Source organism: Ictalurus furcatus, chromosome 21 (genome assembly GCF_023375685.1).
Source record: "Ictalurus furcatus strain D&B chromosome 21, Billie_1.0, whole genome shotgun sequence".
NCBI lineage: Eukaryota > Metazoa > Chordata > Actinopteri > Siluriformes > Ictaluridae > Ictalurus > Ictalurus furcatus.
The window spans coordinates 4,256,491-4,280,904 of NC_071275.1; the positions used below are offsets into that span (position 1 = coordinate 4,256,491).

Below are 24,414 nucleotides of genomic sequence, written 5' to 3' on the forward strand. Positions count from 1 at the left end.
TAGACCACGCCTCCTTCAGTGTGACTGACTGAGCACATAGACCACGCCTCCTTCACTGTGACTGACTGAGCACATAGACCATGCCTCCTTCACTGTGACTGACTGAGCACATGGACCACGCCTCCTTCACTGTGACTGACTGAGCACATAGACCACGCCTCCTTCACTGTGACTGACTACACAGACCACGCCTCCTTCATTGTGACTGACTGAGCACGTAGACCATGCCTACTTCGCTGCGACTGACGAGCACATAGGACAGGCCTCCTTCGCTGCGACTGACCGGCACAGTGGCCACGCCTCCTTCGCCGTGACTGACGGGCACAGAGGCCACGCCTCCTTTGCTAAGATTGATGAGCACATAGACCACACCTTCTCCACTGAGACTAACAGACACTTAGGCCCCGCCTCTTTTACTGGGATTGACTAGCACAGAGGCTATTCGTCCTTTACTAGGAATGACCCTTACAGAAGCCATACATACTTCTCAAACACACAGGCCACACCTCTTCTGCGGGTAATGACGAGGAGGCTCATCTTTTGAAATGCTTGCCCATGTCATTTTAGAAATTGATTCCTGCAGTCGAATTCCTTGATCTTGGACACAATTTCCTGTCATTGGTGGAAAATCTCCAGGTAAGCTGAAAAAGTGTAATGTTGATATTCTTCATGTCTATAATATTGAACTACCTTTGTCAAACTCTCGCTGGTGTTTTTCATTTATATTTGCAGTATCTATACAATCTAGTGCACTTGGACCTGTCCTATAACAAGCTTACAGTCCTTGAAGGTGTTCACACTAAACTGGGCAACATCAAGACGCTGAATTTGGCGGGGAATCAGCTTGAAACCCTTTCTGGTCTCAGTAAACTTTATTCTCTTGTGAACCTGGACTTGAGCGGTAACAGATTAGCACAGGTATTGCGAAGTTTGTTGTTCACCACAGATGGCTGCGATGCATTTTGCAGAAATAATCTGTTAAATAAGATTTACCTGTTAAACATCATTTTCTGCAGTTGGATGAAATAAAGTACATTGGAATGTTGCCCTGTTTGGAAAAACTCTCCCTTGCCACCAACCCCATGTGCATCATTCCTGACTACAGAACTAAAGTTCTGGCACAGTTCTGCGACCGAGCATCAGAGGTATGGCTTACTGACTATGGCTTTATCCATGAGAAATTTGCTCTTATTTTCTTATCATATTTTCAGTATTTCATTATTGATATAGAAATGTTTCATCATACAATAAAGATGACAATTCAGAAGAACTCTGTAAAGATTTGACCTTCCCCCTGCTTAGAGCCTAAGTGGACAAGTGGACCCAAACCATGCCAGCAAAATGACACACAACATAACAGAACAGCTCTTTAATTTGTGGTTGTGGTAGTGGTAGTAGTAGTAGTAGTATTGTAAGGTTATCATTACATGTCTAATTTGTCTGTTCACATTTTCATTTGAAAATGAATTACAAGGAGCGTTATAGTGATGAAGTAGATGAATATCTGTGTGTTATCGAAGGTTTGTTTAGACGGCACAGTAACCACTGAGAAGGAGTTGGACACTGTCGAAGTGCTGAAAGCCATTCAGAAAGCCAAAGAAGCGAAAGACAGAATGGCAAACGCTGAAAAAAAGGTAAGGGCTATTTTCATGGCATATTCTTTGTCGCTTTAATACAGAAAATCACAGTTTTTCAGAAAATGTTCCTCTGGAGAGCAAGCTTGGTATCTGCTTCCACTTGTAGGTCATTAATGACCTAAACATGACCCTGTAGTTCCTCTTTCACAGCTGTAATGCCCATTCTATTTTCAACCTTCCTTATTGCTCCTATACCACCTCATTGCAACACTTCCTCCATTGGCTTCCTGTAGCTGCTCGCATCAGCTTTTAAAACACTGATGCATGCCTACAAAGCCCTAAGCGGACCAGCACCCACTTACCTTAAAGCACTTATTACACCCCTTTGATCTTCTAGCACTGCTTGACTGCTCCCACCATCTTTCAGGGTACAAACAAAGCATGCATCAAGATTCTTCTTTCTTCTGGAGCCTAGGTGGTGAAATGCACTTCCCCTATATGTTCAAACAGAGGCAATGGCGACTAAAGACCTACTTCTTCAATGAAGTACTTTAAACTAGCACTTCATTTGGGAAAAAAAAAAGTGTTGTCTGTGTGCTTTTCTTACTATATTACCCCACCAGCAGATTTAATTTTTTTTTTTAGACTGACTTAGTAAACCAGTATCAGGATGTATTTATTGATAGACTTCAAAGCACTGGATAAGGGTGACTGCCAAATACTGTAAATGAATAGCTCTGCAGATAACCATTGTAGAAAAGATATTGTGAAGAACAGCGTAACAATTGTAGTCGACATGCCGTACGTACTGAAAAGAAAGCTGTACAAGTACGGAAAAAACACTCGATCATTGAGCAGCGTATCTCTCTCTCTGCCCCGTCTACACGACCATGTTGAAAAACGCGTTAACCTGAATACCACAGAAAACCACTGGGTAGGAAAAGAGCAAACTGGTAAAGAATGCCCCAGACCTTTTGAGACCCAATGGAGAGTAGCAAGCTAACCAACTAAACTAAACTAAATGTAAATTCAATCTGTAACTCAATCACATTATGTTGTCCTGAAAAAGTCATGTTTGTGCTATTCAATTCATTGCTGATGCATTGAACTGTAAGTGTGCTCTCTAAAACTAGTCTTACTCAAACCTTATAAATAGAAATAAAATGATCTGTGGATGCAAACATTTTTAGATAAGAACAACCACAGATTATTATTATTTTTTTGTATCAGGAGTCTGAAAAGGGTGGGTTTTATATACAGATCAGCAGTGTATTTAATCCACACAGCTAGAAGAGAATTGGTTTAACAGTAAATTTATAATGACCATAATGTTTATATATAAATAGTTAGCTTTACTAACTATTAGTTAAATAGTTAGCTTTACTAACCCTGTCAGTGTATTAAAAATACATCAAATCACATCATGTGAAATGTTTAAAGGAAACCAAAATGTACCATGCATTGCATAAGTATTCAGCCCATATCATGAATGTATGCAAAATAGCACATAATATTGAAAGAATCAATGTAGGTTGCAGAAGAATTTACAAATATCGATGTAAAGTTTGGGATTGTGCTGGTATTCACCCCCATTATTATGAAACCCCTATACAAGTTCTGATGTAACCGGTTACCGATTCACATAATTATTTAAATGTGTTCACATTTGTGCAGTTAGTGTCAAATGATCTCAATATAAATAAACCGGCATACCTCCTAGGCTTGTGCAGTACTGATTTGTGAGTTTTTCCACTTTAAAACATTGTGATAAATGATGTAATTATCCAGAACCAATAGCCTTTCACTATTTGAGTTTAAATAATCTTAACTATATACTTGTCTAATCTTAGCGAAGGTGAACCTATTGTAGATTGCTGGAATTTATTTCACATTGATTAAATTAAGCTGAAGAATCGAGCTAAATTTTCCATTTAGCTTAACAGAAAACGAAGGCACCATGTGAGTATAGAGTATGTGAGACAGTGAGAAGGGGGCGGGGCCTCCAGGCAGAGTCCGTTTAGATTGGAGAGTTCAAATACATCCATCCGTTTTCTATACTGCTTATCCTACAACGGGTCGCAGGGAACTCGGGGATAATTTGGACATGCCAATCAGCCTACAACGCATGTCTTTGGACTGGGGAAGGAAACCGGAGTACCCGGAGGAAACCCCCGAAGCATGTAGAGAACATACAAACTACACACACACAGGACAGAGGCGGGATTTGAACCCCCAACCGCGAAAGTACGAGGCGTGTTTTTATGTGATAACTCTCATCAGTGATACTGCGATGTTACATCGCAGAGCATCTACTCAAAATGCCTAAAGGTTGGCAGGTGTAGTAATACAGTTTAATTTAAATAAACGACGATATTGTGTAATATCATGTAGGGATGATAAAATGGTTATATAGCACAAGCTTAATACCTAGATACAGTGCCCTCCACTAATATTGGCACCCGTGGTAAATATATGTTTATACTAATGTACAGAAATGAAAATTCATGCTCGGGCCTAATTCTATTCTATTGGGAACTAAATATCAGTGTTACCTGATTATGGAGATATTTCATATAAATCACAATGTTCTGGAAACAATTCATTCATATAATGTGACTCTCACTGTCGCTACATATTTAGTGCAAGGTTAAACCGGCATATTTCACTGTACCTAAAAGCGGTGTGTTTTGTTCTTTTGGTCAGATTAGTGATGTCCCCAGACAGACTGACGCAGGGCTGAATCCCTCATCGTCCAGCTCTGTCGCTGCACCACAGTCTTCCTATTCTTCTTCTTCTTCTTCTTCTTCTTCTTCTCCGCTCCACTGTGCCAGCTCCAGCCAAGGTAATCATGTATGTATCAGCACAGAATGAAGGGGTGCATTTTACATCTAGGTTACTTAATTGCTTGACATGGAAGTGAACATGTGATTATTCAGACATCCATGGTAGGCTATAAGACGGTAAAGATTGCCTTACTTGTTAGCAACATTAGGTTTGTTGCAAAATTAAAGAAATTATTGCTTTAACATGAAGAGATGGTTTTTTTTTTTTTTTAATAAGACGTCATAAGACAAGGTACTGAACACCATGCTAAAATGTCAAATCACCTGAAGAAAGAAAGCCACCGTGTACGAAAATGTGAAATTTCATCAAAGGCACTATTTAAATCTCTTTTTTTTCCCTGTTGTGTTTTAATTTTTCTTCAAGACATTGCTTCAAGCGCCATAAAGGGTTTGGTGTCTTAGTAGGTGTGTCTCGAGTTGCATAACATTGTGGTTTGCCGTTCATTGCACGTCTTTTGGTAACCTTGGTGATGGTGGTCGAAGTGCTAGGAGGTTTGCATCAGATCACTGCAGCTTTACAGTTTTTTTTCAAATGCTATAACTGTTACTCAAGAATGTAGAAAGATCCCCATAATTATTTTTCAGCTTTGTAAAACAAAAATGTAAACGTACATTACTGTACATTCGAAACAGACTGTTCTAAACAGATGAAATATTCTTGTATTCAGAGCTTTTCTAGATTTTCTTGAGCAACTGTATGGACTTGTACCTTGTCAATGCTCAGGTTTTGTGTGTGTGTGTGTGTGTGTGTGTGTGTGTGTGTGTGTGTGTGCGCGTGTGTGTGTGTGTCCCTCCTCTGGCTTGACCTGGTATTGCAGCATAAATTCAGGCTTCTAAGGCCTACACAACACGGACACAAATATCATATAATAGAATATTATGCGTCGTTGTGATTGCAGTGTATTAAAACAAAATGATGTGATTTGTTACTGTTAACTGGCCTGCATTAATTTAAAAATAAATAAATAAATATTTTTTGGATTACACCAGTGCCATGTTTTACGAACACACCCAAGGAAAATTTGGAAGCACTGAGAGACAGTTGTGGTTTGTTAGAAGGCTCCTTTGTAGATGTCCATATTGCAAAAGGCTAATACTGCACTAAAGATTAGGAAACCATATGTATAGCTCTAATGCATGCACAAAATTAAAAACACAAGTGGAAAGCATCTTTTACCTATCGTTTCTAGTTTAATAAGATTTCATTTCCCAATTTTGATTTGTTTTATTTCAACTTTGATGATCGTTTCGGATATTTCTGACCCGTAAGCTTTATCCAGATTATATTAGATAGAATTCAAATCCGCTTCATTTGTGTAGCACTTTTAACAACAGACATTGTACACTCAAAAATATGGATTTTTCTCCTCCAATAAAAAGGGAGATGAGACAGTCAACATATGAATCTGGAATAATTTGCGCAAGTGTTTTGAACTCTGATATTAACTCTCACCACCTGGAAGCCCCGCCCCCTCTTCCCCCATCTCACATGCTCTCGACGGGGCACCATCGGTTTCTATCGCAGTAAATGGAGAATGTTTTGAGTTCATTAATGTGAAATAAAATCAATGTATGTTCGAACATTACACCTAGTTAACTATGTAGAAGTACATAATTCACATTAATTAATTATATTTATTAGGGAGGCCATTGAAATGTTTTTGTAAGTGTCAGTTTTTTAATGGCACTTTTTGGCTGAAAGTTCAGCAAATTTTGACCTAAAAAAAAGATTAAATAGGCCTACAACAAGTCTAACACTTCTAATAATGGTAATGACCTCTAGAAAGGGATTAAATATTTTTGTCATCGTAGACGCTTTCAAACACTGAGCATCAGATCAACAGTGAAAAGATCGTCCATGTGGACATTAGACAACTGATTTGTAATTCAACAGTGCCATAGTCTAAAGTATTATAAATAAGGAAAATAGCACCTCAGAAAAATGACTGAGATTTGTCGTTGTAAACTTAGTGTATTAAATATTTTCACAGAAATGCTCACATGGTTCCTTTGTACCTATTATTATGTATTTTTCCCCCCAGCATCTCCAAGACCTATGATGGATAATTTGCCATCCTCGTTTCCTCAGGTGATTTGGCATAAATGGTGGCGGTATGCTGCAACTCGAAAATGCTTTAACATAAAAGCCCCTGCAACAGCTGTTTGAGTTCTGTGCTTTGCTTCATATTTGCCTTTTTGTTGCTAAACTGCTTTAAAGCACAGCAGAGCATTATTTTATTTATATTTACAGACGGCCCTCTGTACAGTACAGGGAAACACACAGCTATAAAGACACTGGTTTTGTACTCAAGCTTACTTCATGATATCTTTAAATGTATTGATTATATTGTATTGACTCGCTTTGCTTGCCGATCTTCTTTCGAGCATCCATGAAATGCCTTGATGTATCAGTATGAGATTTGTTTTTTCATAACGATACCTCTAGCCATACAGTTGATTTGCTGTATTATTTATTTAGTTCTCCTGCTCTGTTGGCTTAATTAACTTAACCCCCTGCTGTCTGGTTCCAGAAATAGCTTGCAAAGATGACTCCTTTCTTACCAAAGAGATATTGACTCATGTGGATTCTACACCTACCCAGAGATGCTGTAATAACTATCCCACAGTCTGTGAGGTTACGCCTCAGGTGGGCAGAATTATCAATCTAACACCTGCACATTTGTAATTTAACTGAATTTTAATCGCCTATTATGTAAATTTTGCTTGCCTGCTACTCAACAGATTTGTTCTCTGTTCTTCAATTACAGTCTTATGACAACCAGCTTTTATATTTTGTTTTGTTTTAGTTGTGGTTAAGCACACAAGGGTGGACACGTATGGGCAAGTGTGCTGCTTAGTCCCATAATTGGGTTGAAGTGGACGCTAATGTACTGCTAGTTAAGTGCATTAATACAGAATAATTTAAACACGCAGCTGTGTAGCCATTGTCCTTATCCTCTACTGATAAAGTTCCTGATCAACCTTTACAGAACATCATTAGTGAAAGTTTCAGCTGTGACCCACAGCGTCCTTTCCTTATACTGTATTGTAAGTAAATACTATTGGAGTCTGGCTAGCGTTTTGTTTTCTTTCAACATGCTTAAATGTCAAGTAACAACATGCATTAAGCAGGAAAGCAGGCTTTACCTTTCACTTAATTTTGCTTGGTTTCTTTAGTATTTTCATATACCTGCAAATTCTTGATTCCATAGAAGTGTGATGATATAAAAAGTCTACACACCCCTGTTAAAATGGCAGGTTTTTGTGATGTAAGAAAATGAAACCAAGATAAATCATGTTAGAACTTTTTCCACCCTCAGTATGAAATTAGTGTATTATTAATTTTTTTTTTAAAGGGGGGGGGGAGGGGATAAAAAACTTATAATAACCTAGCTGCATAAATGTGCTAAACTAATACTTTGTTGAAGCACCTTTTGATGTTATTACACAACAGCATGGCACATATTGACTTGGTAATATTTTCTCACTCTTTCTTGCAAGAACATTCTAGATCCATCAAGTTATAAGGTCCTCTCCTGTGTGCAGCCTGCTTCAGGTCACCCTACAGATTTTTAATTGGATTCAGGTCTGTGCTCTGGCTCGGTCATTCAGTAACTTTGAACTGCTTTTGGTTAAGCCATTCCTCTGTTGATTTGGATGTATGCTTTGGGTCATTGTCGTGCTGAAAGGGTGAAATTCCTTTTCATCTTCAGCTTACTAGCAGGCACCTGAAGGTTTTGCACTAAAATGGACTGGTCCATTTATGGAATGGGCCTCCCTACCCCATAGAATATGAGAGATTGACACATTCAGAGAGTAATCTACTTGTCAGATATTCCTGCAGCTTCCTCAATGTTGCTGTCGGTCTCTAGGCAGCCTCCCTGATAAGTTTTTGTCTCGTCCTTTTGTAAATTTTGGAGGGACGTCCTATTCCTGGTAATGTCATGGTGTTTCTCTATTTTTGGATGATGGTCTCCATGGTGTTCCATGGTTTAGCTAATGTTTCGGAAATTCTTTTATACCCCTCTCCTGACCTTTGGACAAGTGAGATACCATACATTCTTTGTAAGCTCTTTGCGGACCATGAATTCAGCAGTCAGATGAAACCAATGACATGTCAAGAAAACCCTTCAGAAACAGCTGATCTTTATTTGGAGTTAATCAGTATAATTTCATTGATTACAGCTGTATGATAATTGCTTTTAAACATGAGATTGAATGTGATTGGTTCATTCAAAACACAGCCACATCCCAAATTATGAAAGGGTGTGCACACTTATTCAACCAGGTTATTTTAACTTTTTTTATTTTTCCTATTTTCCTCTAAAATGTTTCCTTAAAAACATACAGATTGATTTTCACTTAACTTGTATACGTTGTGATTTCACATTGAGGGTGGAAAAAAGTTCTGACATGATTTAATCTTGGTTTAATGTTATCACAAAACCTGCCATTTTAACAGGGGTGTGTAGACTTCCTATATCTTTTGTTGGGTTTATTTCCTTTCTCACAGTCTTCTTTTTCTGGTTGTATCTTGTCCACTGGGCAAAAAAACAAAACAAACAAAACCCTTATGGCCCAGACATGAAAATTGCATGTCCCAGGCTACTTATTGTCAGCCCAGGGCACAATTTTCAAGCCGTTATGCTGTAATATTTATACGCTTCAACCATGCACAGTAAAAAGCTTTGAGGAGTGACACGCCATGCCTCCTACACTGATCCTGTCAGTCGCAGACACCACTCAAACATATCTTACATTTCAAAATGGCTGATTTTAAATAAATAAATAAATAAAATATTTTCTATGCCAAACAATATAACTCTCTCCGTGATTGGAAAAACTGTGGAAAGTTTTTGCCCAACACTGCAGCAGTACAAGGCTTATTATGGGTTTAGTTATTTTATATGATAGTAGTGCAATAATCTTTATCTCTGTTTGGTTATTACAGGTTAGAACTCAACCTACTTCCTGTTCATCTTCAGAGATCAATTCTGAGCAGAAGCATGAAAGTTCTGGGTCAGTTTTTGTTTTTTTATTTGCATTGCTTTAAAATAAGTACAGTTACACACAAAGTCTCATAACTGCAAAAAAAAAAAAAAAAAAAATTCAACAAATTGCAGTACTTCAATCAACACACACTTCTGTAATCTGATAATACTAATTCAATCAGTAATCAGATTTCTTGCTAAATATGATTTCGTTCCTCTGTGATCTACTAAAAAAATCTACTGAAGAATTTTTACTATTTTTTTAATTATTGAGACTATGGTGTTTCGGAGTAATACATGACGTGTCATAATATGCTGTTTACATGACCCCTTGAATTATGTGGAAATCAGATAATATTGCTGTGCATGTAAACATGCTAACTGATGAAACCACATTAACACACCACTGCTACTGAAGCTTTAATAGTTATATGGAAAGAGGAAGAGTGTATACATGAGTACTTGCCTACAAGTTTATTTCCCAATCTTTCGGTATCAAACCTTGATTGTATAAACAATCCTCCACCACTATTTTGATGCCTTGTACTGTATGCTGATATGAGCTCTTCCAGGGTGAAATCGCCTCACCCTTTCCTCCCGTGGGTGCTTTAGATGAGATTGTTAAGTAAATTATAGCAGTTTGCCTCCGAGTGTGTAGAACAGCTCTCTGACATTGTGTGAGCAGCAGTTTGAAAAGATGCATGGGAATTGGCAAATGACCAAATTGGGAGAAAATGGGGGGGAAATTGTTAGTAATTGTTCTGTCACTTTGTCCATTTCCAGCAGTTATTGATCAACCGTACAGTGGAAGCAGTGCTTTTCATGGACTAATCAATAAAACTAAACAAAAATATGTATAGTCATACTGAACATCCTCCATTCTTTCAACACTTCTAGTACTGTTTGCATTTTCTCTATAAGACGCTGTACTACAATGATTTATAATCCCACTCTCCGGAATCACCTAGAAGAGGTTTCCTTTTTGAGATTGGTTCCTCGCAAGGTTTCTTCCTCATTTCCCTTCTGGAAGTTTTTCCTTGCCACTTTCAGCTCTAGCTCGCTCATTAGGAATTGAAATCTCCCTCTGGATTTCTATAAAACTGATCTGTATAGTTAAAAGCACTATATACAGTGATGCTTGAATTTTCTATATTTCTGCATAAATATGACCCAAAACCTCATCAGATTTGCACACAAGTCCTAAAAGTAGACAACGATCACCCAATCAAACAAATGACACCAATATTATACTTGGTCATGCATTTATTGAGGAAAATGATCCAATATTACATATCTGTGAATGTCAGAGTTGCAAAGAGAAAGCTGCTGCTCTCCGAAAAGAACATTGCTGCGCCTCTGCATTTGCTAAAGATCATGTGGACAAGTCTCAAAAATAAACTTTTTGGTTTAAATAATAAGCGTTATGTTTGGAGAAAGGAAAACACTGCATTCCAGCATAAGAACCTTATCTCATCTCTGAAACATGGTGGTGGTAGTATCATGGTTTGGGCCTGTTTTGCTGTGTCTGGGTCAGGACGGCTTGCCATGCAGTTTCAGGCTTGTTTCATGCAGCAAGACAACAACCCTAGCACACAAGTCGTTCTACCAAAGAATGTTTAAAGAAGAATAAAGGTAATGTTCTGGAATGGCCAAGTCAAAGTCCTGACCTTAATCCAGTAGAAATGTTGTGGAAGGACCTGAAGCAAGCAGTTCATGTGAGGAAACCCACCAACATCCCAGAGTTGAAACTGTTCTGTACTGAGGAACGGGCTAAAATTCCTCCAAGCCGATGTGCAGGACTCAACAGTTACTGGAAACGTTTAGTTACAGTTATTGCTACACAAGGCGGTCACACCAGATACTGAAATCAAAGGTTCACATACTTTTGCCACTCACAGATATGTAATTTTGTATCATTTTCCTCAATATATAAATGATCAAGTACAATATTTTTGTCTCATTTGTTTAATTGGGTTCTCGTTGTCTACTTTTAGGACTTTTAGGAAACTCTGATGTGGTTTTAGGTCATATTTCTCCAGAAATATAGAACATTTTAAAGGGTTCACCAACTTTCAAGCACCACTGTAAATCAAATCAAGTTGAATGACACTACTGCTTTGCTGGTAGTTTGTTAGCAAATCTCTAAACTATAATGCATATTGTGAATCGCAGAAATATTTTCAAGGACCCTGATCTTTTATCACATCGCCCACCTCTAATGTTAAAATGATGAAATAGAAACTCACTGTATGTCATAAAAAAAAACCCACAATTACAATGTCATGGCTTCTACACACGCGTGACCATTCCAAATTTTAACACCAAGCTTGACCATTTTAATGGGAAATGTAATATTTAATAACCATCATAAGCTTCTAAACCAAGTTCCAAGACAATTTTCTCATTATAGACACTCAAGTGTGCAGTAAGAAGAGGAAAGTAATGTTTGAAAGCATGGTGAATAAAATGCTGCTGAACAGAGAGAAGGTAGAAAGGCTCCAGGTGCTTTGTGATTTTTGTGAGATTGCTGTTGCTGAATGCTTTGAAGGACATACACATCCCAATACACAGTGATTAAAATGCCATTTTCATGGTTTTTGTTTTGTTAATGGATTGTTAAGGCACCCATGCGGTGTCTATGACTTGCAGTTTATATTGTGCTAAGCAAAAGCAAAGTGGGTTGCAAGTTACAAGGCTGACTTATCATTCACACCTCATGAGGTAAAGGAAGGATGTATAAGCCTATTTATTATATAGCCATTTATAAATGTTTTGACAGTAGTAGGTGTAAAACCTTAAGTTTCCGCTAACATAACAATAAAACATTGAGAGGCCCATAATAACGATAGCAGAAGCTACACTATATAGCGAAACACTCGTGCACATCTGACTATCGCACCCATATATGGGCCTTCCGCAAACTCTTACCACAAAGTTGGAAGCACGCAATATAATGTTTTTATATACTGTAGTGCAGCAGTTCATAACCTGAGGGTATGCTGAAGGGTACCACCCCAGCGACAGGAAAAGATACAGTTTAGTACCAAGTTTTCTGAGAGTGTATGCAGGCAGAATTTAGAGTATTTATGTTCAACTCAGGAGCGACTTAATGACAAAAAAAATAGGGTAATTATTAGAGATGCGCCGATATCTCGGCCGATAATCGCTGTAGTTTAAAAACATCCGATGATCAGGGCCGATTTATATCCTATCAATCAAAAGAGGGTGGGAAAACACTTCGAATTTGTGCTGTGTGTAAAGATGATGTCTTTTGTGTGGAACGATGATAAAACTGCAGTTTGTAATCTCTAAAATCTGCACTGATAAAATTTTACACCGGACGCTGCGGCAGTGAAGCTGGAGTTTTGGTGTCGAGTCTAAAATAGATGAAGTAGAAATGCTTTTGTTTGTGGTGAGTGAGTGTGAGACTAAAAGGAGGGTTTTTTTTTTTTTTTAGAATTGAGTCAATGTTAATATGAATTAATAACATCCAGTAAGTTAATAATCTTACTTTAATCTTCAGAGTTTAGTTCATCTGTTCATGTTAATTAGAGTAATGTGTTTTCTGTTTATGAGACCAGTTACTGTGAAACAACTTAGAATAAAGTTTTTATTTGCATTTCTTTCAGATTTGTGGAATTCATTATTAATTTAAAAGAAGGTATAAAATGCAGGACTATCGGTTATCGGGATCGGCCGATATCACTCTGAATAACCGGTTATAGGTATCGACTGAGAAATTTAGTATTGGTGCACCTCTAGTAATTATGCTTGTGTCTCCATTTGTGAATTTAATCAAACTTTTCTGTCCTTCAGCTGCTTTTACTGTGAAGAAAACCAGGAATCCTGGACCAACAGATGCTCCACACCAGTGCTACCCTTCTCTTATTTGTCCTACACCATCACCAACTTGGACTTCGTTATCCGGCTTTCTGATTTGATCTGGCGAACAGATATGGAGAGTAAAACATCCAGCGAATGCAGGACATCCTCTGTGGATGTGACCGAGCAGGGCAGCCCTGATTCCGGGGGCAGTTACTTTGAGATGGGCCCAGATCACAGTGATGAGATCATGGGCTGCTCTTCCTCTTCCACACTTCAGGACAGTGAATCCGAGAGTGTGGAAAGCTCAAGTGTTCAGATAAATCTTATCGTGTGGTCTCACAGCATCATTGTGGGCCAAGATGGAGGTCTGAATCAGATGCCGTGCTGTTTGGCTGCAACGGATAAAGCGCTGGTGGTTTTTCAGACAAGGTCCAAAGAGACTCCACATAATTTAGAGGAGCTAATGGACTGCATTAAAGTAGCACTGATGGTGCCATATTCAGACATGGAGGCATTTTGGTTTGCCATTCCAGACACTTGCATCTCCTTAAGGTTGAAGTTCAGCGCCACCCGATGGTATTTCTTCTCAGATGGACAAAATTTGATGGAGATCCATTCTCATGTGAACTTGCTTCTGGATAGAACTCAAAGTGAACGTATCAGTGGACAGTCTAATGTCCAGTCATTTATTCAGCAGTTTCTAAATTCCTGGGAAATCGAAGAGAATGATAGCGGAGTGAAAAGTGGATACATAGCTCACGTCCTGGACCGTGCCTCGTTGGTTCAAACAAGTCAAAAGAGCACTGTTCCCTCGGACATTTTATCTCCAGTCCATGCAAGCCACACCTCCATCCCATTACTTCTGTTCCTCACAACACGACATCTCTGTGTGCTCAAGGTCGATTTTGTGGCCATGGCGTCAAAACCCAATGGAAATTGCATACGCTCTTGCGCCAAGTTCACCAGAATTCCACTCGCATCTACATTGCTGAACCCCAAGCAGAGTCGAACTGGACAAAGCAGTTCAGTCACTCATCGCTTTTGTGATGTCCATGTTTTAGAACTCCTGGCAGGGCATGAGCGCCTAGCTGCCATTTTCGCTCTTCCCCATGACAAGTTTCTGTTTCTGAAGCAGTTTGCTCAGCTCCGCGCCAGTCTTCAAGACATCAAGACCATCGCTCTTCTACAGACCAGTAAACGCCACCTCAGACTGAACAGCACAACACCTAGCAAGGCTACCAAGAAAAAGAGGTAATGAAACCTCTGTTTTGTTAAAAGGCCATTTATTAAGAGCCCGTCATTATGATTTCTCTGAATACGCCCAACAGAGTAAAGGAGAAAATTTGGCTTGAAGACCTTTTTATCTTTAGAGGAACTTTTTGTTTCTGCTTTAAGCAGAAGTTTACTTTGTTCATGTAAGGTTTCAAGGTACCATCACGGAGCTTGACTGTTGTGGCAGTGTTACGATGTCCACTGTAGTCCCTTGTGGACTTGCGCTGTCCATATGTTTGAGCTACTAATAAGAAATGGTGGCAGCCAGAATATTTAAGCTACTGTATTATTTATAAAAGGTCCCCATGTTACTTTTGTTTAACATTAATTATATATAAACGCATCAACATATTCTTTTTTTTTTTTTTTTGCTTTCTTTTCCACAGACTGAGTACGAGTATGTTATTGGTACTCGCCGATGTCGATACTAATACTGATCCCGCAATGAGCACTACTTGATATTTATCCGAGTAGCTCTGTTTATATTAGTTGCTGCTGTGTCTTACTAGAAATGTACTCCTGGTGCCGAGTTTATCGTTTAAGATATAAAGGCACGTAAGCCATCTCTTTTAAGAGAGTGCGACAGTGGTCATAAAAAACGAGGGTAAGGTCCCATGAAATGCATTTTGACTGTAGACCCATGTACGCGACGGGAAAGAAAGAGCGTGTGGCTCAGTGCTCAGTGCTCGCACTTATGGAGTGCTCTCCGGTGCAACAGTTTCCCTGCACACACTCTTCACTGCTCCACGTTCGTGAATACCTATACACATGTTTAATACATGTTGTACATTTTTCTGGCCACAAGCTTCAGAATCCTGAAGGCTGCAATCCTATCGTTTCTTCCATGTATGCCACATATACAGTATGCACCGACAAAAAAAAAAAAACTCCTTTTGAAGATTGTGTGAGGTTTTATGAGCAAGTATTTTCAATGGATCGAAAACTAGCTTTGTACCATTATGCCTTCAAGCGGTTATTAGCAGTGTTTGAAGACGTTGGTGTCAAGAAAATATGATCATGTGTGAAGAGCATATGTGCTCTGAGAAAAGTCTGTGATGAGTTGCAGTGTTAGTCGAATGGCCACTCCTGTTAAAGTAGGCAGTTTATTTTTGTGGTGTTTACTGAAGAAAGATGGCTTGCGTGACTAACAGGAACAGGACTAAGACTAGCAGGTGACAAGCGACAGATGGCTACTAATTCACTTGTGTAAATTATGACACAGCCATGGTTTTTGTGAAAGACTTTCTCTGTTTTAAGCAAATGAGTCAAATATTTTCTTTGGGTTTTATTGGTTATTAAACAGTATTTTTTTAAAAAAGTTCTATCAGTTACAGCTAGATATTAGGCTTAAGTGAGAATGAATTATTTATTTTCTTGTTGTGTTTCTTCATTATAAGGATCGTCATGCTCTTCTGGTCTAAACGGGCTTATTTTTATTTGAAGTCTTTCTCAGGACATGCAGAAGCCCCATTTAACCCTGTCTCTGCTCAACCCTGGAGACTCGCTTATCCAGCAGCTCTCGGATGAAAACCAGTGTCCGTCCCACCTATCTCTGTCTTCAGCCCTGCGTCACCTTTCCTCATTGAGGGGCAAGGAAGTTATAATCTTCTTCCATGATAACATCGCAGAGGTATGCAATGTGTATTACTTAAAGCAAGCCTGGTGTCAATTTGTGTGCATCGTTTTTGGGGTTTCTTCAGCACAAATCGTTGCGCAAACTGCTCGCACCACTTGTTTCTGTCCTACGTCCATCTTCAGATAAACAACTCCTGTTTCGCGCATGGTTTTCGCGTCATATATCCGTGTCACTTCTCGCATGTGTTTTCGTGACAAAACGTAGTTTGGACTCCAGACCAGTCGTCGGGTGACAGAGTCGTTGTCAGATCGTGTAGTGTGTGTGACCCCCTGTCGTGAACACAACAACGACTTTAAGACTCCCGATTACAAGACAGCAAGTCGTGTAGTGTGAACAGCGCAGCGATCTACCGACGTTGATAGTTGTGTAGTGTGAACTAGGCTTAAGTAGGATTATTGACATTAAAAAACAGTTGCTATTTTAGGCTACTGCAAAAATTATACCGTATACATCACTGCGCTATTCGCACAAGACAGAAAAGAAATGTTTTCAAGCCCGAGCGTGTTGTGTTTCTGTTGTTCTAGGTGGAGAATGAAGAGCTGAGGCACATCTTGTGGACATCTGTCCTCTTCTACAAATCCCCGGATGTGGAGTTGACTGCCTGCGTTATGATGTCTACCAAAGCTGTTTACTTTATCCTGGATGACGTCGCGTCCACGCTCAGTGATCAAGCTTGTGAGTGGCCACGTTTTTACCTCGTTGTATACATTCATTATTCATTATTGTTCTTTTTTGGTATCTGGCTAATGTTGCTAAGTAAAGGCATTGTGTAAACTAGAAATGGAAATCATCACACACACAACACGTCGCCTCATTAATATCCTTTGTACACAATTTCATAAAATAGTCATAAAATACTAACCCAAGGTTCATATTAGTCAATAGATATGCAAATCAAATGACACAAATTATACAAATCACTTGTGGCTGCATAATGGCCTGATCTATTGATCTGCTCTTCAGCCAGAGTTAGACACCGAGGTAGAAGCCACATAAGCTAATCTTTTGAGTCAAGTGTGTGATGATTCAGACATGTAGGATGATCAACTCTCTTTTCAAATTCAGTGATTTATTTCTGTATCAGCGTCTTCCTCATGGTTTATTCCTAGTCTCCACATCGCATATTATAAACTGTGAGTCAACAACATACAACATGATGACACAACCATTTCTTCATGCAGTGATGTGGAGCTGGCACCCGTTAGACCACAAGGACACGGATTTCCTCATCTCTTTTTGCTTTGCGATGAAGCTGAATGAGCTGCAGAGTGTGAACGTGGGACTGTTTGATCAGTACTTCAGAGTGGTGGGTGAGTAGAGATGAGTAGTAGTGGTAGTCGTGGACAATAAAGTTGACTGGGCAATATGTAGGGAATGAATCATGATGCGACAAAATATGGCCAAATGTTCTGTTTAGTTTTGCTCCGATAATGGAATTAGCTCGCGAAGAAGCTACGCTCACGTTATAGCTCGTCGGCTAGCTGGATTGCTAGCTCACATCGATGTACGTTCCCGTTAAAGGTGCTTCCGGGAAAATTGCTGTCCATTTCTTCCTTTTCATCTTCAACGAACGAGCGTTCATATTCAAGTCAAAAGTTATATTCCTGAAAAGTATCGGTTGCCATGGTCGCTGACGATGTCAGCTAACACTACTTACTGTCGTAACCGTTTCGAACTAGGAAGTGGAATTTTACATGGTGAAGCGGAGTGGTGCACATAGTTGAAACGCCCCGGTGCGGTTATAGAAACTATAGGTGCTCTTGGAAGGCTGCTTGTCCAATCAAATGAATGAACCAGAACTAAGCAGAACAAGGAAAAGGGAGAAAACGATACTCAGTAGAAGCATAGATTTAATCCACTACTTTGTAATATAAGTACTGATTATACTTTGTTACTATTGATTCTCTCAGATAAGCAGATCTCATCTCACTGTCATTTATCATGATCTTGACACTGACATGTTGTCCAGCCCACAGTAGTTAGTTAAACGCTGAGTATGAAAACACATTTGATGCAATTCAGAAATTTTAGTGAAGGGAGTATGGCCCATGTGCCTCTCAATCATGGGACAGGGGGCATATACGTACTCCGAACCATTGTTTATGCTTCCATCATGATTGAATAGCCCAAAATAGTTACATGATATCAAAGTAGTGATTTAGATCTATGATTTTTCTACTTTGGAGGTGTACAAATATATTTAAAAAAAAATGTTTTTAGGTGGTCCAAAAAAACCCATACATATCAACCATGAAGATAAAAAAAAGATGACACGACATTAAATGCTCATCTTTTCTTCAATTCATTTTCTCTATACTTTATTCCTCTATAAAGGACCCTTTCCGGAGCACATCATCACATGCCTGACCAGAGACAGCTACAGCACACACCACTTTCTTCAGCAGCTGATGAGCGTGCTGTCTTTACTGGAGAAAGCGCCCTCACCAGAGCCCTCAGACCAAGACTTCTACACACAGTTCGGCAAGAAGAGCACAGGTAGGAAATTCAGTACGGTCAACACATTACGTATTCTCTCTAAAGTGTTCGCTATGAAACGACCGAGTTCAGTGTTGTGAATTCAAGTCAAGTGAAATTCTATTTATTAAGTACATTTGAAGACAACAGTAGTTTATCCAAAGTGCTTTACATAACACCATATGGCATCACATTAAATAGTATCATAAGACAAAGAATAAAAATTAGTAGCATATAGTTGTCCCCAACCAAAAAAGTATTGGAACAGTAAGACCAATTCTACAGTTTTCGCTATACATTGAAGACATTTGGGTTTGAGATCAAAAGATCGATATAAGACGATAGATCACATTAGGTTAGATGCTGACGGTTACAATTTTTCATTTGTTAATGAATGACATGTTTTTTCTTTCAGCTTTAATTTCCTGATATTTACATCTAGATGTTTTAAATAATTTGGAACATGGCACCTTTTGTTTGAACCCACCCATTTTTTCAAGTGATCAAAAATATTGAAACATGTGACTGATGGGTGCTTCTTGCTGCCCAGGTGTGCCCTGTTAAATTGATTGCTTATAGAATTAATAGCTCTGACTGTCTACTCGTGGTTTGAGCCCTGGGTTTCACATGGGAAGACTTAATTTCTTGTTAAAAAGTATAAACCAACATGAAGACCAGAGAGATGTTTATGGGAGAAAAGCAAGCCATTTTGAAGCAGAGAGAAGAGGGAAAATCTATCAGAGGCATTGCACAAGCATTGTACATAGCCAATACAACAGTCAGTGACATTGACACCTTCACCCCTGCTTTGTGAATGTTATCACAATCCACTATTCGAAGACTTCAAGTGCAAAAAGTGACCGTGATGAAATAAAACAGTGAACCAAGATGAACCTTTACCAAAGTGATGGAAAGGCCAATGTGTGGAGAAAAGAAAGGATCTGCTCATGATCCAAAACATATAAGCTCATCTGTGAAACATGGTGGAGGTAGTGTCATGGCTTGGGCTTGCATGGCTGCTTCTGGAACAGGTTCACTAATCTTTATTGATGATATAACTCATGATGGTAGCAGCAGAATGAATTCTACAGAAACATTGTCTTCCAATATACAGAGAAATGCATCCAATCTAATTTTTACCGCAAGCAAAGGATATGTAAACAAATATTAAGTGTTTTTTACTTTAATTTATTTTAAGACACTTTAAAATTGAATTTACTGTTCTAAGTTGTTTAACACATCTATGTATACATCAGGAAATGAAAGCTGAAATTCTGATCCGTCATCTCATATCCATCTTTTGATCTCAAATGCAGTTGCATGCTAATTGAAGGCAACAACCTGTGAACAATGCTAGTGCTAGAAAAGCAAGTAGGAACCCCCCCCCACCCCCACCCACCCACCCAACATGGCTCCACTTGCTGAAAAATATTAAAGGTTTATTTTGCCTAATTGTGTCTGTGCATAATTGGACAGATGAGGGGTTATGTCTAGCTTCTGAAGAACCAGTGGGTGAGCTTTGGCTGTGTAGACATCATAGGGTTAAAAAAAAAAAAAATCCAGACGGGATCATTGTCCTATTACAGTTTAGAGTTTAACACTTTTGTTTGCAACCAAAACTTTAACAGTTAATGTAGACTGTTACTGCATTAGTTGCAGAGATTAAAAGTGGGAGATAAAGTGATACTTATAATAGGACAGGTCATAAAAATATTTTCATTTATTTATTTATTTTTTACATCCAATTTCAGCTTTATAGCAAAATTGCTGTAAATACAAGCATGATGAAATAATTAAAAATTCTGCCTGTATCAGCACCCATCAGAAAGCAGAGCTGAAGGAGACAGCCAAAAGGAGCTTAAGGTTACTGCTGTGATGGTGGCCATGACATGTAGTTTGCCACCACGATGGTGGAGTGCCACCTGCTGTGCTGTCACATCACACGCCACATTAATGTTTCTGCTTGAGTGGGCACTATCGAGTACAAAGTACTTTGTATACAAGTGTAATAATAAAAATATAATAAATTAAATAATAATAATAACAACAGTTGCAGTATTAATTTGTATTTTTAGCCCACCATATAGTGGGAGATTTTATATTAATACACAAATTACATAATCATAATCAAACGCCTTTTATATGTTGTTGTCTGTTAGTTTGATGACAGTTTATTTGCATGTGGCAAAATCCAGTCAGGCGAATTCTGCTATTTCACTTCAGGTTCTGCCGCTGTGATAGATCTAGTTACTTCGGCGATCTGGGAACATTTTGGATTCATGCCTAACGAGAGAGAGGAACGTGTGTCGACTGTGTTTCACTCCATTTCTTTATTATCTACTTCTTCCTTGCGGGTCAATCACAACGCTGTATCCCACAGCGCCCTCAGGCTGTTTCTCATCACAACAACACGACACAACAAGGCCTTATTGTGCTGTTTCACTGATGGAAGTGCTAAAATAAAGCCTCATTTAATTTTTTTTATTTAGGTTTGATTTAATTTAAGCCTATAAAATTATATATTTTATTATTATTATTATTATTATTATTATTATTATATTATAAAGTGATTATAAATATTTGGTCATTAACCACAGCAGTGGTAAAAATTTGCCACCATCACAGCCCTAGCAGTCATGCTTATTTTGTGTCCTATATTGCATTTTGTCTTGGTTTGCTTGTATTACCCTGAATGTACACTGGCTGTGATGTGATGTGATGTGATGTGATGTGATGTGATGTGATGTGATGACACAGCTAGAAGTCATTTCTTTGTAGCCAGAGCCGGTGTTTTACAGCAGCAGGAAAACTAGCAACTTTTGCCAAAGCAATGTGGGTCAAGCAACCCAATAATGTTCAGGAGTTTAACTTTATACAACTGAAGTAAAGCTTCAGGGTGTGGTATCTACTGTACCAGTGAGTGTCATGGCACTTTAATTTTTCTCCATCGTGAAACATCAACTATTTTTTATTTATTTTTTTGTTCATGTCAATTAGGTGCCATGGAAATTACCCTTGTGTTTTGCCTTTCATCCAAAATAGGCAAAATGGAGAACTACGAGCTGGTGCACTCAAGTCGGGTGAAGTTTGTCTACCCGAGTGAGGAGGAGATCGGTGACTTGACCTTCATTGCAGCAGAGAGGAAAGGCCCTCAGGGACCTGCACACTCATTTAATGTCCTCTTCTACGCCCTGGTGTTCCAGGTGCAGAGCGGCCCGGCTGCGAAGGCCGAGCTGCATCCGAAGAGCCTTGTCTTGAGCAGCACGCACGTCTTCCTACTGGACGAGGACTATATCAGCTACCCCTTGCCCCAGTTTGCCAAAGAGCCGCCACAGAGGGACAAGTACAGGCTTACGGACGCCCGCCGGATACGAGACCTGGACCGTGTGCTCATGGGATACCAGCCGTACCCACAGGCACTCACACTGGTCTTTGATGACGTGCCTGGACCTGATCTGCTGTGCCATCTGACCATGGACCATTTCTCAGATGAGAAGGAGAGGAAGCGGATGCAGGGTGGTGATGGCGCTGAAAGTGAAATACAGTGGTGTATTTTTGTGCCCGGTGCAGACAGCAGAGAGAGACTGATCTCACTTCTGGCACGGCAATGGGAAACGCTGTGCAGCCGGGAACTTCCGCTAGAGCTCACGGGCTAATGAAAGGTAATAGAAAAACAAACCTAGAAAGACTGTCTAAAAGGTGACTGGGCTTTGTCTTTGCTTCAGTTTTAGTCTCAGCTTTAGTTTTGTTTTTTGAAGGCTTCAGTCTTCAGGGTCGGGTAATATGGCATAAATGATAATGACAATATTATTCAACAAAGTGACTGAACTCACCAGCATAACAGTTAATGACCTGTAAAAATGTATGCATTTAACAATGTAACAAAGGAGATGCAGCAGAAAAGAAATAAAATATGGTCATAACAGTCTAACATCAGTTCAGATACTTCAGTTTGACATCCATGCTCTCTGCAATTGGTCCTAATTTCTTTTGTCAGTACGTTTATTTCCTACAGCATTATTAATGTCTAAACCTTTTGCGCATAGATACAAATTATGATGTTTTACTACAGAGACAGCAGCCTTAATTACTCTATCCATAATAGTACCTGCTTAATCAGGCAACAGATAAGGAACGTTGCATTCTGGCTGTCCTTCAGTGTCATCACACGCCATCACTTTTAGCTCACATGACCGTTGTGCTGCTAACCTGACGATGAATTCTGAACTAGCTATCCAAGCCTACCTTGCAAATTTGCCTTAAAGGTGCAATAGTTGATTTTTTTTTTTTTAAATATTTTTTTATTCCTTACTTGTACAAATAACCTGGAAGATGATGATGATAAAGTTTTGCTAAGGCCATGGCTTAACCCAGTGTTTACTAATTTGCTGGGAAAACCCGTTTGGAAAACTGACTTCTGGTCTGGCATGCTCGTTTGTGTGTCTGGATGCGCCTGTCAGTATTTTTATAGACTATATATGGGTTAGCAAGATCCTGGGGGTGGAGCTTTGTGAACTTGGGCGGGGGAGGAAGAAAAAAAATAATTCATATTTTGTATCTTACCTAGTACACCTTTAATGGCTTGCAAGTTAACCAGATAAACTAACTACCTAATATGTAAGATTATATTAACTAATTTTAATCACAGAACAACTTCTAGGAATCTGACAATTTATAGGAATTTTATTTTATTTTATTTATTTTTTTTTTTGTAAATAATACTCCAAGCAGTGCTTGCAACACCTTCAGTTAGGTCAGTCGTGCAAGTATGGTCTTAATTGTTGGGTTGTTTCATGAACAACTTATAAAACTACCTAAATATTTAGATTTTTTTGCTTACATTTTCTACTAAAATTAATAGTTTTTACTAATTTTATTTTATTGCCCAACTCTATCTGACGATACCCGTCATAAGGACAATGCAACCAATTGTTTTGGAGTAATGATACGATCATATCGATAACCGCTGTTTTCTTCGTGTACTGGTGAGTCACGGCAGCCCAGTCTTTCATAATATTGAGTATTATGCAACTATTAATGAAGCCCCTGTCTTTACTAAAGAAATATTTTCAAGATCTAGATTTTCAAGATCCAAGTCCAGATACTCTGAATCCATTTCCTAGACCTGCAACATAGGCTGGATAACAGAAAACCTTCAAAAGCTAAAACTAAAGCAAAAAAAAGCTGAAGCTAAAACATTGGATGTAGTACAAAGGAAGGAAAGAAAAATCCGACCAGTTTACATTCACACACACACACACACACACACACACACATATATATATATATATATATATATATATATATATATATATATATATATATATATATATATATGTATGTATATATATATATATGTGTGTGTATATATATATATATATATATATATATATATATATATAAATATATGTATAAATATATATACACATATATATTGATATATATTGTTACATTTTTACTAACTCTTTCAACACAAAGCATCCTGGGAAGTTGTGTAAAGAATCCACATGAGTCTAATATTTTCTTTTCCTTATCAGTCTTTGAGCTTGGCTTATATCTTATTTATCTGCTGCTGTGTACAATCTTCCAAATGTAAATTACTGAACAGAACTATGTGTTACTAAATGTTGTATTTTATTAAAGTGACATAAAATCTCAGTTCCTAGCTGATTTTAATTATTGAATGGTTTCAGATGTTTTAAAGAATTTAGTATTATTATATGCTGGCTGTGGTTTACACGAATAGAAAGGTTTACAGGTTGTCATGCATCAATGAATTTGATTTTATGCCATTA

General features: G+C 38.6%; 1 protein-coding gene across 9 annotated transcripts in view; it reads left to right on the forward strand.

Annotated features, from left to right (window-relative positions):
* The window catches only part of nisch (nischarin), a 37,255-nt gene extending 13,365 nt beyond the window's left edge, over positions 1 to 23,890 (forward strand). Inside the window, exons 9-22 of one of the 9 annotated variants that reach the window (XM_053652824.1) lie at positions 568 to 636; positions 733 to 918; positions 1,017 to 1,145; positions 1,521 to 1,634; positions 4,281 to 4,419; positions 6,952 to 7,067; positions 7,932 to 8,006; positions 9,372 to 9,439; positions 13,228 to 14,487; positions 15,952 to 16,138; positions 16,669 to 16,819; positions 17,326 to 17,454; positions 18,479 to 18,640; positions 21,662 to 23,890. In XM_053652824.1, the coding sequence (XP_053508799.1) occupies positions 568 to 636; positions 733 to 918; positions 1,017 to 1,145; positions 1,521 to 1,634; positions 4,281 to 4,419; positions 6,952 to 7,067; positions 7,932 to 8,006; positions 9,372 to 9,439; positions 13,228 to 14,487; positions 15,952 to 16,138; positions 16,669 to 16,819; positions 17,326 to 17,454; positions 18,479 to 18,640; positions 21,662 to 22,275 (3,399 nt within the window). In that variant the 3' untranslated portion in view covers positions 22,276 to 23,890. The other 8 variants (XM_053652825.1, XM_053652826.1, XM_053652828.1 and 5 more) reach the window with 8 other exon arrangements.
* Positions 23,891 to 24,414: the final 524 nt, after the last annotated feature.